We start from the raw sequence: 16515 nt of genomic DNA on the forward strand, positions 1-16515 counted from the left end.
TCGCGATTATTAATTAGAAAAGTCATAATTAAATATTAAAAATGTTCAAATTAAAAATATAAATTCCATCAAATTACGGGGTATTACAAGAAGAGGTACGAAGGCCATATGCCATTTCTAAGTGGCGTATGAACTCATGCATCTATTATTTTGATATGTCCTACTTTCACTTGCATGCGCGAAATTAGGACGTAGATAGAACTTTATACTTTGAGATATAGTTCACGTATTCATCTAACAATAAGTCTTGCTTGCGACGGGTCGGATCTTGCGACGGGTATTATGTGAGTGCAAATGGGTAGAGAGGACAAGGTGGGCACCCACCCCATGTGCTTTGTCTCTCACCCTTATGGGTTTTGTGTGAGACAATATGGTACCCGTCTCTTGTTTGTGACGGATACCTCTGTCACAAATAAGAATTTGTGTTCATCTAAAACTCCGCGGCACAAAAATATCTTATGACGAGTGTCTAAAATATTCCGACATGAAAGAGGCTGTTTCCAGAGATTGGCGACCATTTATGACATGATGTCGGAATAGACCCTACAAAACGAACAGAGACGAAGCTAGAACAATATAATGACTGGGGCCGATATTAATTTTGTCAGTGTATATAATCATTTATTATAGACCAAGAAAAAGTCCAAAACAAATAAAAAAATAAAAAAACAACCTGCCAAGAGGATCGAACATGCGAAGTGTTGTACTCACGCATGAAATTCTTCGCTTACCACTGTACCAAATGCAGAACATTGTCTTATTTACTACACAAATTTTATTTATTCATTAAGAGCTTGCCCGGGCCATCGCCCCTACGGCCCAGGCGTAGCTCCGTCCCTGAAAACGAAGGTAATGAAATGTACAATGTGACTCAAATAATGAAAATAATTTTCGAGCAACAATGAAAAGTCTACTTATGTAATATTGCTAAAACGCAACAAAACTCGTATTGAGGTGCGATCATCATCGGGTGGCTCGTGATTAGCGAAAACATTGATTTCACGATAAGATCTCTTCTTGCGACAAACTAAAAAAAATAATAATTTCTCAATTTTTTTTTTCCTTTTTAGAGTTTTCGTTGCAAATTGCGTCGAAAAATCCGTCACGATTTTTTTTGATACATCATAAATTTGAGTGATTTTTTTTAAAAAATAAAAACAAAAAGAAAAAATTCGAATAATCCCCATGATACCCTTGAAGTTTGCACTTTTTTCCCAAATACACCTAATTTTGTCAACAAAAAATTTGACCGGTCATATCTTGTAGTTACGATATCAGAAAACTGTGAAATATTTTTCTAAGTTGATCGTTTTTACAGGATCTTCAATTTGATTTTTTTTAATACTTTTACGATATACTTCCCCCATTCAACTCCACTCTACCTATTTCACTTTTGTACTCTATTCACAATTGTGTTCAATTTCGATTTTCTCTCGATACGTAAGTGGAAAAATATTCATGTGGGATCTTGTTTGATTCGTCTTTACGAGTATATTAAAAATATCTAACTTTTATATTTTTTGCAAATATACGTAGCTAACGATATTTAACGCGTAAAACACGCGTTGGCAAACGTGAAAAAAGAAAGTGGTAGAGTGGAGTTGAACGGAGGAAGTAATACATTTGAGTTACGACTTGTCAAAGTATATTCATTTGATAAACTTTAACTAACCATAAGTTTTAAATACACATTCATAAAACGATTTTTTTCAAACTAATTGTCTTTACGAGATCTACAATTTTAGATAAAAAATAGTGACTTTATAAACTCGTGAATCATGAGTAAGAGATGCATACAATCGAAATTATTTTGACAAAAGTATTGATATTTAGGAAACGGTGGCAATTTTAAGAGTAACATAAAATTATCGAAAATATTTTAGCAAAGTTCCTAATCTCCCCTAGTAATAATCACATGAACGAATTGACACCGCAATGTGTATAGCCCTAGCCAATTGACCATTCCCTCGTAGAAAAAATGTTGTCGATAATCCATAAATATTTGCCCGTAACGTCGGTTCACGCGCTCATCTCGATGACTTCCCAACCCTCCCGGCGATCTCACGCTACGTCACCCTCTACACTAACCCTTATCATGCCCTGCCCTGCCCTTTCCTTTTCTCTTCCTTCTTTTTCATTCCTTCTCACCGCCGGCATCTCATTCCCTTTCAAAAATCCCCAAATATTCTCCGATCAAAATTATGGCCGAATTAATCCCATCCAATTCCTCTACCCCACCGCCGCCGCAATTCGTCTCACCTCCCTCCGTCCCACGTGCTATGCCGGCGCGTGAGGATTGTTGGAGCGAAGACGCTACTTTCACGCTTATTGAGGCCTGGGGCCAGCGTTACTTAGATCTCAATCGCGGCAATCTTAGGCAGAAACAATGGCAGGAAGTCGCTGATACCGTCAACGCCCGCCATGGACATATCAAGAAAGCTCGTCGTACCGATGTTCAGTGTAAGAATCGGATCGATACTTTGAAGAAGAAGTATAAGATTGAGAAGGCTAGGGTTTTGGATAACAGTGGAACTTACAAATCTCCATGGCCTTTTTTCGAGCCTTTAGATCACCTTATTGGTAATGTTAATGCTGTTGTTAAGAAGGTTTCGGCTTCGCCTTCGCAATCTCCCTCGTTGTCGCCACCGCTTGGTGTTCCGATCCACCACCTCGGGCGCAACAGCGCCAGCGCGTTAGGCGGTGGCGGTATGAATATGATGAGTATGAGTATGAGGACGCCGGTGTTGCCTCAGAAGAGGCCTGCTGTGACGCCGGTGCAGCAGCAGGAGGAGTATTTTAGGAGGAATTATGCCGCGGTGGCCGCAGCTGCGGCAAGGGAGGAAGAGAGCGAAGAGGAAGAGGCGGCAGCAGCCGAGGAGGAAGAGGATGAGGAGGAAGGAGAAGGTGCTGATGAGGAGACGGAGGAGAGAGAGGGGGATGGGATAAGGAAATTGGCGAGGGTGATTGAGAAATTTGGGGAAGTGTATGCCAGGGTTGAGAAAGAGAAGCAAAGGCAGTTGATTGAGTTGGAGAAACAAAGGATGCAGTTTGCTAAAGAGTTGGAGTGTCAGAGGATGCAGATGCTTGTTGAGATGCAGGTTCAGTTGGAGAAGATTAAGCGCGCTAAGCGATCTAATTCCGATGGTGACGCTCTCTTCCTCTACTACCTGTTTTCGCATTGAATTCCCTTCTGTTATTGTCCTTCTTATTGCTCTATAATTTTAGAATAATTTAATTAATGTCGTTGGATATGTGGTTTTGTTTGTGTTGATTGGGTGTAAAGTTTGATGATGTTGTTGCTATTTGCTATGTTAGGTTACTGATTCGATTTAAAGTGTAGGACATGTGTACATGTCTAGGTATATGACTCGGTTTAATTTTGACAAATCTCCCTGTTTGTTGCTAGACGTGAATTTTGGAGATGTTATAATACTCATATTCGAGTGTGGAGTGTAGGATAGAGGTATACGAGGTAACATAACTTATACTGTCTATGTAGTTTGGGTGAATTTCATTATAAATGATATGGTTTGTTGCTACGTATATATTGGTAGTTTGTTGTTTGATGTTGCAAGTAGAAATACTTCATTAGTAATTATTAAAAATTTAGCCTTTTTAAAGTAGATCTCCTTGCACTTTAAGAGGATGCAGTGATTGAGTTGCTTTGATATTTTTTGTACAAACATTTAGAATTGACTAATGAAGGGGGTAGTTTTCATAAGATTGATAGATGCTTGTGAAGGAGTGCACTCTTTCACATGACCTCCACCCTAGATGCTTGTGAAGGAGTGCACTCTTCCACTTCCCTTCTCCTTAGTGTCTAATTGTAATCATTAATTTATTATGGAACTGAAAAAGTAGTTTGGTAACTGTTGCATCAGTTTGCATGTTTCGTGCACTTCGTCTTTGATGTATGGATAATGTGTGTTAATTTCATGAAGTTATGTCTGCTGAATGGCCTGAGCATCTTATCGGCAATATTAGGCGTCTGTTATGACGTTGGAATCATATTGATCCCCCAATATTTTGCCTTTGGTGGGCTCCTCACTTGGTCACTTTTCGCTGTGCTTTTAGTACATTATTGTGTGTTCAGTGTGAATGTTATGTTCACAATTTGGTCTGTGACTCTTTGGAATGACAACGGCATAAGTAAATCTGTACATTGGCTTCCTTGCTCTTCTGCTGTTGTGCACTTGTACTTGTTGAGTTTATAAACATTATGGCCCTTCAATTCTTTACAGCATCCAATGTGTTTCTAAAAGGAAGGTTGTGCGTCCATTGTCACGCTGGCTTTGTATTTGCCCCAAAATTTTGCCTTTTTGTGCTTGTCACTTGGTCACTTTTTGTTGTACTTATGGATAGCTATGAGGGTTTCTGTGGTGAATTTGTATTTGTTGGTGTTATTAGAATTTTAAGTTCACTGTTGAAGCTTATCCATGTTTTTGCATATCAATATTTGCTAGCTCCTGTCTGAAATTTTTTTCTAGTCGTTATTTTAAGGATGAATTAGAAATAAGTTTTTATCCATTTTCCTGATCTTAAGCATTAGACGCCGTTTTGAAATATGCATTTGCTAGAGTTTTGAGGGTTTGCTAATGGTAGTTTGAGCTTATGTATTATGGAGTATTGTGGTGGAAACATTGTTGGGGTCTTTTGTGAATGTTCTGTAAGCTATCTTATTAGAACTTACATCATCTGTGAACTAAGCTCAAATTGCTGTAAAGGAGAGTTTTTTAGGGTCAAGCCTTCTTAAATACATACTGAATCTGGTAATCAAATTTATTGTTCCTTGAAACATGAATTATTGTCTACTCCAAGTGTGCATTTTGCAACTTTTGAAAATAATAAAATTATTAACTTGTGATTATATTTTGTTGCTCTCTGTGCAGTTTCCTTTTTTTTTCCTTTTTTTATTTTTTTCAGAAGTTCGAAAAAGAAAAATTATGTGTATTTCTATCAAGGTAACTCTAGCTCTATCTTTGATGCCTAAGAGAGCCTCAGTAATTATGCATTCTAAACTACGAGGCTGTGATTGAGAGAGAAGAATCCTTAACCTGATGGCAGGATTTAAGCTCAATCACCTCTTCTCTTTTCATTCTTATCATATTTTCTGAAAAGCCTAGCTTAGCATAGCAGACTGCAGACTTTTGGAGTTTGTGCCAAAGTTTTACCCGTTCATCCAACTCTTTTGGTAGACTCGGTTGCTGTTAGGTTGCTACAACCCTTTATTATGAAACCAATATTTGAATCTGGATATCTTCCTTTGGTCGTTGAGATACGATGGTTAAATTGAAAAATTACTACATCTAGAATGTTTGATTGCAGCGTATGAAACTAACCTGGATCAGTCTTGTCGGACCAAGGGAGTTTATTTTCTAATATAGTGCCAAGTTGCTGTTTTCCTGGATTATGTCTTGAAGTGTGGATGTGGTTTTGCTGTCGCTTGTTAATGTCGTTGTACACTTTTGTCTCATCTTATGAGAATTCCTTCTAGTTATGGTTTGGATTTTGTGTTAATACTATAGATATATTCGGTGTATGTTGACTTTATGAATGTAAACTGCAATGACGTGCACTTTCTTTAATTTGTGTACATGAAAATTTATACTAATAGGTTTGTGTCTCTGGTTTTTGGTGGCATTTGTATTTCCTGTCCACCCCAAATTCTGGTCTTCTACTATGTTCCATTCACATTGTGCGTTATTCTTCCGTTGAGTGATTTACACAACTGTTCATGAAACTGATGCTTTATTGTTGCATGGTGCAAGTATGTCTTAACACTCCATACAAAAATTTCTTAGGTACACAGGCTGTCCCATTTTACACCTAGCTAACAAAACATATTTTTGTCTTTAGATTCTGTTTCTTTATGCGTGGAAAGTTATGGCCATACATAGTTGTAGTTTTACCATTTACTAGAGTATACTATGAGGTGGTGCACTAGGTGTACCTTATATTTTTTTATCGCTGTACATATCTGAGGTTATTTCAAGCTGAATATGTTAGCCAAAGTCTTTTGAGGATATAGTTAACTACTACGGGGTAGAAACATTGAAGGACAATTCGGTTTTTTTGGACGGACGACTTTGGAGGTGAAGGGTGGGAGAAAGGGAGTTCCTTGTTTGGTTAGCAAATATCCTGGTGGGAGATGTAGCGGTAGGCAAATAGAGTGATCCATTCTCTCTATTCATTTCCTTCACATAGCCAAACACACCTTATTTTAACCACATGTAGCACTATTGCATAGTTTGGAGTTCGTTCATGAACTGCATTACCTAGGTTCTATACATTTTACCGAGTAGTGTTCCCCGAATTGAATAGAGAGCACTGAACCATACAACACGGGTAACAACTAACAAGTACATTAGTCGTTCGAATCATCTTTTTTGGTTGATAACCTACTATTGTGAGTGCTCTTACAAAATTCTTGCTTATATTTTGCAGATATGTATAGTTAGCTGCCCAGGTAAACGAGCTGACTTCTGATGTATCGAAGTATTCTGCAATTAGGGACAAACTATTGGAACTGATGTGGGGGAAAGATGATAGCAGGACTTGTAAAAGTACTTAGAGTAGTAGGTAATATTATTAGATTAAACAAAGTTTGTCGTGGTGGTGGATTGATTATTATGTAATATTTGATGTTTAAAGACTCCTTTAATATTCATCGTGTCTCTAATTTGAGCCCGAACCTTCTGTTATTTGAATTACTGTCGAATACATTATGAGGTTGTGTTGTTGGCAGAAAATGAATGTGCAGTTGATGGAAATTTGTTCGATATTCTCTGCGTCCTGCATGCGCGGTTTTGTTGCAGCAAGTGGATGACTAAAAGGTGTTTTGTAGGATTATCTGTAACCTATGGGTCTTGTATTCCCTCCATTTAACTTAATTATTATAGATTTATAGCCTATTTGACCCCATTTGTTTATTTTTGATAAAATACTCCTTATAAATGACTATGAAAAGGTAAACAAATGGTGGGAGACAAATTAAGTATATTAGTTGAATGGAGTGAAATAGAGTACAAGATAAGTCGGTTGTTCGGTTTGGGTATTTATTCATGAGTAAATTGTAAAGTTTCCCATTGATGTCTAGTATTCCCTATTTACCATGACAAAAATGTTTGATTTCCACCACAATAAAAAAAGGCACCGGTTTGGGTGGGTATCCAATTTTGCGCTTTCGATTCCCTGACAGCGGGCCTTTTAGGGGTGTATGAATAGTTGGAGTTGGCAGTTGGTCCTTCTCCGTTGGATAGAAAGATGAACTTCCATTTGACCGCTTTCAAGCTTCCTGAATCGAATCCAGTGGGACATCACATAAAAGTGACATCTGAATCGACCTATTGAAGCTGCATGAATAGTTGAAGTTGTTGCGAGTTCTTCTGTGTCAGGGTGCTTGAGTTCTAAGTTCCAACCCTGAAAGAATGATCCTAAATAAGGATGACACATACAGGCCCTGACGCGAAGGACGGGAATAAGCGGAATCAATGTATTCCAATTTCTGGCCTTGCACTGACCATCCAATGGACTATGGAATAAAGGGACATTGCCCTCGGTTACTTTCTAAGTCACGCTTGGTTACATCTACCTACCTTGATGTTGTAACTATCCTTATTGTTGAACTCATTGCACATGTCGATTAGGATCAAGTGAAGGCTTATGTGGGAAAGTCATTTCGGAGCTCATGAAATTCCTTATCTGCCGAGTACCTGATAGTAGGACACGAAGAATTAAAGTCTTGCGCTATTTAATCGTGGTTTTGTTTATTATTATGATGTTCTTCTATGTTGGACGATGTCTCGAGTAACTTAGTGGCAAACCCGTCGTTAGTTGTTGCTTAGATGGTATAGAGAGCTCAGCAGCTTACAAATGTCAAGTAAATCCGAAGAGTCTGAAACTCAGAAATACATTACATACATATTGCCATTACTGGATTCCAACAAAGTGTAACAGTACTTGGAACATTCTATTAATCAAATACTGCTTACATATAAACCATAGGTTTTAACTGATCTTGATAAACATGACTTGATTGTGTGCTACCTTCCTTAACTCTTGTTTCATCCACCATGCACATGCCAACTTAATAAACATTTGTTTAGTGGCTGGGCTACCTTGTACTCTTCTTAGTTCATCCCACCACAACCTGAAACCAAACCTGCAGTTTCAGTTTCAAATGCATCAACTACAATATTGACACACAAAATTTCACCACCACATTAATAATCCACAACTAAATAAGACAACCTTCACCATCTAAAAGGATCATGACCGACACATTTATATTACTTTTGTGTAACTACTCAACAATAGTTTATTATTTTTGTATTGTTCGTTTTATAACCTAATCCTAACGTATCTCCCACATAATACCACACAGAAACCCGTGTCTCATCAGTTCTGCTCGATCCCTTGTTTTTATTCATCCTTCATCTCTTCTACATTTCTTCTCCAATGCCAACCTATCATTTCGCAAATTTCCTTCTCAACTGATTCTAGACAAGCACGGCAAGGAGTATCAAACATGGGTCGTGTTATTTCATTATTTGAACTCCCTTGTTGAGCCACCCAGGTCATCGACCACATCATTCCCAGTGATGCTTCTGCCTCAGATGCTACTACCAACACAAGGAAAAAGCCTGGTAGTATAAGGACACATGCATGGAAAACTTGTTACATGACCGTTTTCCCGCTCTCGAATATAAAATCAAGCATGGACCAATATATTATGAATCTAATCCCCATTACCACCACTTTCGCTTAATAATGACTAGCACTTTAAAAAAACGTCATTGCTCTTTCATGAACAAGTTTTACTTTTTCATGTACTTTTTTGTCATAAAATTTCCAACTACTACCCTTTACCACAACAAAGCTATTTAATTTTCTCTTCTTTTCCCCCTAAAATCTAATCAAATTACTCCCAAATACTTCAATTTTGGATATTAATTTTCACATCAAACAATTATTTATTTTGTTTTATCAACAAATTAAATAGTTTGTGGTAGATTAAGTTGATTTAATTGTTTTTGTTTATAATTAGGGGTTAAAATTTTCAATTAGGGTTTTCAATTGGGAGGTGGTGCGGGTGGTGAGGGAAATGTCTGATGGCAGGGGTGGGGGAAGGAGGAGGTTCTCGCACCACATCCGTAACATCTGATGAGCGTGATAGTTTACATCATGATGCACTGGAACAACTTTTAATCATCACAATATGGACATATTATCAGTAGTCAACACAAATCTCAATTTTCATACCAATAATTTTACCATGTCACCGGTAATTATTCTAAGCATGTATACATTATACACATCTTCTATTGTGAACCATATAAGAATGATACACTGGACAATTTTGCCATGTTAAACAGCCGTGTTCAGTTCCATCTTCGTTATAGCTTTAGTTCATTCAAGCATCGGTACCTACAATGGTTGACTATGAAACTCTAAAGGACTTTTATTACGCTGGTGCCAAAAAACGGAAAATCCGGAGGGGGTCTCGAATTATAGACCTATAAGTCCTGGCAATGTGTTCATGCGTATTGTATCCAAATGTACTATGAATCGGATTGCCAAGGTTATGGGCTCTTTGGTGAGTGAAACCCAAAATGCTTTCTTAACGGGAAGGCACATTAGTGATAACATTTTATTGGCGCATGAAGCTATTCATAATATTCTAAATCACAAGAAAGGAAAATATGGTAGGTGTGTTTTTAAAGCAGACAAGAGTAAAGCCTATGATAGAATTAAATGGGATTTTCTGGAGGCAGTTCTTCTCAAATTTGGTTTCCCAAAAAAATTGGTGGAACTTATTATGAACTGTGTATCATCGGTTAGCTACGAAGTTTTGTTCAACGGAGCGCCTCTACCTCTTTTTCAGCCACGTTGTGGTCTACGTCAAGGGTACCCACTATCACCATTTCTTTTTATCTTATGTATGGAAGTGTTAGGCGGATATATGGAGCATGCAAGGGAAATGAGGCTCATTAAGGGGATTGCTTTGTGTCGAGGGGAAAAGCCCCTCACACACTTATTCTTTGCTGATGATTCAGTCTTCTTTTTTCATGATATAGCAGACTCTGTCACTCATTTGAAAAGGATAATTGATTCTTATTGCGAAGCCTCAGGGCAGAGACTGAATTTGGAGAATTCAGGTATCCTCTTTAGCCCAAGTACAAGATTGGCAAAAGCTCAGAAGACTATGCGAATCTTAAGTGTAAGGAATAGTAAGAGAATTGAGAAATACTTGGGAATACCTGCAGAATTCCAGACTTCGAAGCAAGGAATCTTTAAGTCTCTCGTTGAATATGTTCCGAAACGCATTTATTCTTGGAATGAAATTTTTATTTCACCAGCTGGCAGGCATACGCTAATTTCGTCAGTTTTATCAAATCTCTCTAATTACTTTCTATCGGTTTTTAAAATTCCGGTAAGTATGGCAATGGAGATTAATTCTCTATATATTGTCATAATTTTGGAGGACTGGATGTAAATTGGGTAAGAACATTCACTGGTGTAGTAGGAACTTTTTGAGCATTCCTAAATGTTTGGGAGGGCTTGGGATCTAGAATATTGAGAGTCTGAACAAGGCACTGTTGGCAAAACATAAATGGTGGCTTGTATCTGATGAGGAGTCACTTTTTAGTAGGATCTTCCGTAAACAGTTGTTCGGGGGACCTGAGTTTTTGGAGGGTATGGTTCAAAAAAATAGTAAAGGTTCATCATGGGGTGTGAGAAGTGTCCGGTATGGTTTGGAGCTTATTATGGAAAAGATTGGCTGGAAGCCAGGGTCTGATTCAAACATGAGCATATGAAATGCAAATTGGGTAAATGGCACGCGCTCTGAACCAAGAGATTGCTTATTGGAATCTAACTTCCTCCATCTGGGAGATCTACAAGTTAAAAATCTTTGCCAATCTGATCACACTTGGAACGCGTCCTTTGTGAGCTTCTTGTTTAAGGAAAGTTATGCCGCTCGTATTCTGGCATTTCTTTTTTGCCCCTCAAGGACCAGGGATGAGGTTTTCTGGCCTCACACAAACGATGGTGCTTATACGATTAAAAGCGGGTATGGTATCGTCTTTCGGAGGTACATGGAAAAAAAAGGATCTTTCAAGGATAGGACAAGGATCAGTGAGAATGGGAATGAATATTGCAGAACACGTTTGTGGAAATTGCCAGGACATAACATTTGGAAAATCCTCATATGGAAAATTCTTAATAATACTCTTCCCGTAGGCAAGAATTTTGAAAAACGAAGAATTGGAGTGAACTTTGATTGTAGTATGTGTATTGATAGCCAAAGTTGTGTTGAGTTGATTGAACATATATTTAGGGAATGTGGTATCTCCTCTAGAATCTGGGTAGGATCGGAGCTCGGAATCAGGACTGAGAGTGCAACAATGATCAATATTAGCGATTGGATCATAAACTACGGGTGGGGAATATGAGGAGGGTGAGGGTGAGCAGCGGGTTATTAGATTCTTAGCTACGTTATGGGGAATATGGATATTGCGGAATAATATCAATTTTAAGGGTGTGTCGGTCGTCCCACTTTTCCTCTTTAGGTGCTTCTCCATGACTGTAGAGGCTAATCTCCGGGTGGTACAAATGGAAGCGGAAAGGAAGGATAAGATGCAAAGCACTTCGGACTTGGGAAATGAGGCCCTTAACCATGGTCTGGTGGCCGTACGGGATGGACACCCTGTATATCTAATAGGAAAATGTGGCCAATGCAGGGTAATACGTGTGACGGTGGATGCTATCTGGGAAAAGAACTACGAGGCTGCAATAGGTTGGGTGGCGTACAATAGCCCATGGGTGGTGATTGACATAGGAAGCAGGAAAATGAGAGCTGAGTCGACCTTGCAAGCGGAAGCTTTGGGCATATGAGAAGTATTAAAGTGGGCAGATTACAAGGGTATGATACATCTGGAGGTCTCGACGACTGTCTGGAACTGATTAATAAGATAGCGGAACTAGAGAAGGAAAATCATATCATCAAGAGCATACTAAATGATTTAAAGAGTCTTGTGTTCGCTTTCACTGCGTAGGTTTCGTTTATATTCCTAGATATCTTAATATGATAGCTCATGGCATGGCACGCCAGGCCATGAAAATGTAACAACTTTTCTTTACAGTTGCCACAAAAACAAAAAAAGAATTTAATGTAGAGTAAATTTTTGGTTTATTTTATAGGAATAATTTCATCTTCTCAGATTAATCCAAACTTAAATTTAATTCAAAATAAACCATGTTATTACTTGCCCTCGCTCATATTACATTCATGTCATTTTTAACCTATAGAATCAGGTTATCTATCCAGTCATCTTCTTTTTGGTTTAAACTTTAAACCTTCAACCTCCTTTATAACAATCAACATGACAATTAACTGTCAATTCAATTTCCAAATCGCAAACCCAAATTAATCCGTCAACAAAAAATCACAACCATGCTAATTTCTCATAGCACGAAAAATTCAAAAACTAATAACAATTCAAATTGGCGATTGAATTTATAAGGATTTTGATTTGGGGGTTTTGTATTGGTTTTTGAATTATGGAGGTTTTTGCAATGATTGGGCAATTAATTCTTCAACAATCTCTTCACTAATCGTTGCACTCACTAGTGAAATTATGGCCTAGTGATGGTCGTCAATGAGATTATTAGGGTTTTGATATCATACTTGATTAGGGTTTTGATTGCCTACCTTAGAATGAGGAATGCCTGGAAGTTACCTTTTTCCAATGAGATTGCTAGACGTGTTTTAGTTAGGGAGATAATACCTTTTTCCAATTTAGATGCACCTTATATTTGACAGTTCCTTAATATAATTAATCAACTTTTGCAGTGTGAAATTAAGATTATTAAATGTAGGAGGAGCAGAAGAAATGATAATGACGCTAAGAGTAGTGAAAGTAACAGTAGTCACAACAAATGTAATGAAAGTAACAGTATGAACAACGGAAAAAATATGAAAAATTAGCTAACAATTCGATTTAAGAAATTTTATTTATTTATTTACTTATATATGAATTTAATAAAATTAACGGAAATGGATATAATTATAAAAATTGCATGAGTAGTCAAAGAAATATTGAATATAATAGTATTATATCGTGAAAGTAATAATATTAACCGTGGGAGTAGTGAATGTGTCTCATAATTTTTTGATAAGTTTTAACATTTCAGTATAAATACTAAACGACACGAGTTAAACAAGTCTAATGTAGTTTTATTTCCTAGAAAATAAAATTTGACGATAAATAGAGGTACTTCATTTCGTACATAAAACTTCAAACCATGAAGGGTTAAAGAAGTTTATGCATCTTTTGCACATTAGCCTCGCTCACTTCTGTGCGAGAGCTCAACCTTAAATAACAAGCTACTGGAGAAGTTATTGGCTTTGCCTCGTGAATGTTCCACCTCTCAAACAACTTCTCAATAGATCCTTTTTTATGATACCCATATTTTCTTATTTTTCATATCACAACATATTTTTATTTCAAGATTTTCTTGTTTTACATGACCCATGTTTTTCATAAAAAATTACTGGTCATTGCCTTCTTCAAGTTAGCGATATTCACAGTATTACGATTAACGATCAACATATTGTCAACATACAACAAAATGATAACATTATTCTCGCCAGAAAACTTCTTCACAACTACATAGTGGTATGTCCCTACGATCTATCATTATGGATGAAAATATCATGTAACAGTGCCGTAGATTTTATTTGAAACCATAAAAGCTCTTGTTTAACCGACACACTAAGTGTTCATTTCCCTTATCCTCAAACCTCTCGGGATGCATCATGAAAATTTATTCTCCCAAATCACCAAGCAGGATACTTTTTTGTGAAGTTGTTCAAACTCTGTATCCATTCTTGTAGCCGTGTTAAGCACAACTCAAAATTGAAGACATTTTCACGATCAGAGAAACAATTTCATCGTAATCCGTTCTTGTTTTGACTGAGCCTTTCACTACAAGCTTTACCTTGTACCTTCAGTGTAACCTTTTTTTTTTTTTTTTTTTTTTTTTTTTTTTTTTTTTTTTCCAGTCTACACCTTGAATGCCCACTTATTCTTGAGTGGTTATCTGCCCTATGGTAGCTTTACCAGATTATAAGTACAAGTCTCATGTAAGAACTTGGTTTTCTCTTGCGTGGCTATTTCCACTCTTTCTGGTGAACATAAACAATAACCGCAGTATAAGAGTCTGAATCTAAGTAATGAGAATATACTAGGTGAAGAAACGGATTTTGGCTTTCAAGGCCTACCAGATTTTGTCACTTCCTGAGGGTGCTCTTGAGGTTGTTAATTCACTTGATCTTGTAGTAATTAGAGTCCATCCCCACCAAGACCAACATCATGATCTATCCCCCCACCCCCCATGATTATCATTCCTTTTAGGAGCTTTTAGGTCTCATGGGGTCGAACTTTTTTTTCTCTAACTTCTTCAAATCATCTATTGTTTAGTCTTCGAGGAATATTACATATCTATTTATAAAGATCTTCTTATCTACTAAAGTCCCATTGATGATAACCTAACTCCTCTTCCTCGCAACAAATAAAGATGCATTGCTTCGTCATGTTGTCAAGATTGGCTCTTTCGTCTCTCGGGATATGAGCAAACAATATGTATCAAAATACTTTGAAATTATTTAAGGAAAAATATTTTGCTCCCTAGACCCTCTTTGGAATATCACCATGCAAACAAACTAAAGGGGATAAGTTGATCGGCTAAGTAGTTCTTAATGTTTCTTTTCAAAACATTTTTGTATGCGCCAGAGAGTATAGGCCGAATCCTTTCCGCATTTTTCATTTTCATTATATCTTCCATATCATAACATTTTTTGTGGTGTCTTAGGAATCGTTTCCTAATTGCGTGGCTTCAGCAATATTCTTCAAACAAACCTTGATATTCACCGTCATTGTCTTTTTAATGTTCTTCAACTATTTAATTCCATGCCAATTTCTTTCCAACGTTAGCATGAAACAACTTAAATATAGTACTTAAGATTTGTTTGATGAAGTATATACCCTATATTTCTAAAACTGATCATCAATGAAAGTCGTCAAATATAATGCACAATCACGTGACTTTTTTTTGTTGTAAATCAAATATTTTTATGGACTTAATCTAGCACGAAGGTACGACTTTTATAAGGCGTTCTTGGAAGTGTGACCTTATGTTATTCCCAACCAAACAATTAACATATGATTTTAGTGACATATGTTTCACTTTAGAGAGGATTTGCTTGTGAGTAAGGTTTTGTGGGCTTTTCTCGCTCATATGCCCACGTGTTTTGTGCCACAGCTCGGTTGGGGCATGTGGTGCAACAATGTTTGCCTCTCCATGACTCACATTTGCATGAGTCATATAAAGTGTTGATCATAGAACCTTTAGTATACTTCCATTTGTCATCATTAAGTTAAATGTAATAACCTTCATCATCCAACCTAATTCCGCTAGAGATTAAGTTTCATCGGTTGTCAAGAACATGTCAGACATTCTTCTGTACAAATTACGAAATTTTTAGGACTTTTTACGTACTTCCTCCGATTTTAGGAGAATGTCTCCATAGTCCCGTTTTAGCTTACTCATTGTAATTGTCCCGTTTTTATTTTTATTACGATTTTTTTTTTTTACAAAAGCGGTATCATTTCATTTTTTAAAAGAAAAGAAATTACGTTTTTTTTTGCAAAGGCTAGCCTAGAGCTGGCAAGTCTGACCCGACCCAAACTCGAGCAAACCCGACCCGACAGGATCCAAAAATTTTGCGAACTGAAACCGACCCGATTCGATGACGACCCGTAACCTGACTCGACCCGATTATCAGTGACCCGACCCAGACCCGACCCGATATTGACCCGACCCGATGCTGACCCGATTAAATTGATGACCCGACAGTTATTAAGCTTAATTTTGATCAAAATGAAAGTGATTTTGTGTTTAGATTGATATGTTTGACTTAGTAATGAAGTAATTAAGCCAAATAATAAGTTAAAAATTAAATTAAATGGTAAAAAATTATAGTAATGCGATTAAGTTACCGGACACGATAATAACACGACCCAAACCCGACCTGACCCGATACATCATTTGACCCAAATGACCCGACCCGAGAACGACACGACTCGACCCGAAAGGGTATGCTGACCCAATATGACCCGAACCCGATATGACCAGACCCTACGTGACCTGACCCAAACCCGGCCCGACTAACCCCATTGCCACCTCTAGGCTAGCCACTAGAGAATAAAACATTTTAAAGAGAAAATAAACCAAGTACAAAGTGTAGCAACTATAAGACTGTAATTTTGGTTTTGTTTTTTTTATTATGTTTTTGGTTTGGAAAAATCATCATATTTTATCCATGAAAACTGATATGCACCATCCAACTCACAACTTTAATCCTTGTGTGAAGCAAATGAAGAATTTACAAAGAATTGAAGATAGTAAACTAAATTCATCAACCACATTAATCAAACTCATTAGGCTTTAAGG

General features: G+C 37.3%; 1 protein-coding gene and 1 long non-coding RNA gene across 2 annotated transcripts in view; one reads left to right on the forward strand and one right to left on the reverse strand.

Moving 5' to 3' along the window:
- Positions 1–1939: 1939 nt before the first annotated feature.
- On the forward strand, positions 1940–6779 carry LOC141642940 (uncharacterized). The gene is made up of 2 exons (XM_074451941.1): positions 1940–3144; positions 6445–6779. The coding sequence occupies exons 1-2, from the start codon at positions 2202–2204 to the stop codon at positions 6456–6458; spliced, it is 957 nt and encodes a 318-aa protein (XP_074308042.1). The 5' UTR covers positions 1940–2201; the 3' UTR covers positions 6459–6779.
- A 1101-nt stretch (positions 6780–7880) lies between these two features.
- Positions 7881–16515, reverse strand: part of LOC141642941 (uncharacterized) — a 63933-nt gene continuing 55298 nt past the window's right edge. Inside the window, exon 2 of the long non-coding RNA XR_012543547.1 lies at positions 7881–8161. This is a non-coding gene — a long non-coding RNA (uncharacterized LOC141642941). The remainder of the gene's footprint in view (positions 8162–16515) is intronic.

Source organism: Silene latifolia, chromosome 2 (genome assembly GCF_048544455.1).
Source record: "Silene latifolia isolate original U9 population chromosome 2, ASM4854445v1, whole genome shotgun sequence".
In the NCBI taxonomy this organism is placed as follows: domain Eukaryota; kingdom Viridiplantae; phylum Streptophyta; class Magnoliopsida; order Caryophyllales; family Caryophyllaceae; genus Silene; species Silene latifolia.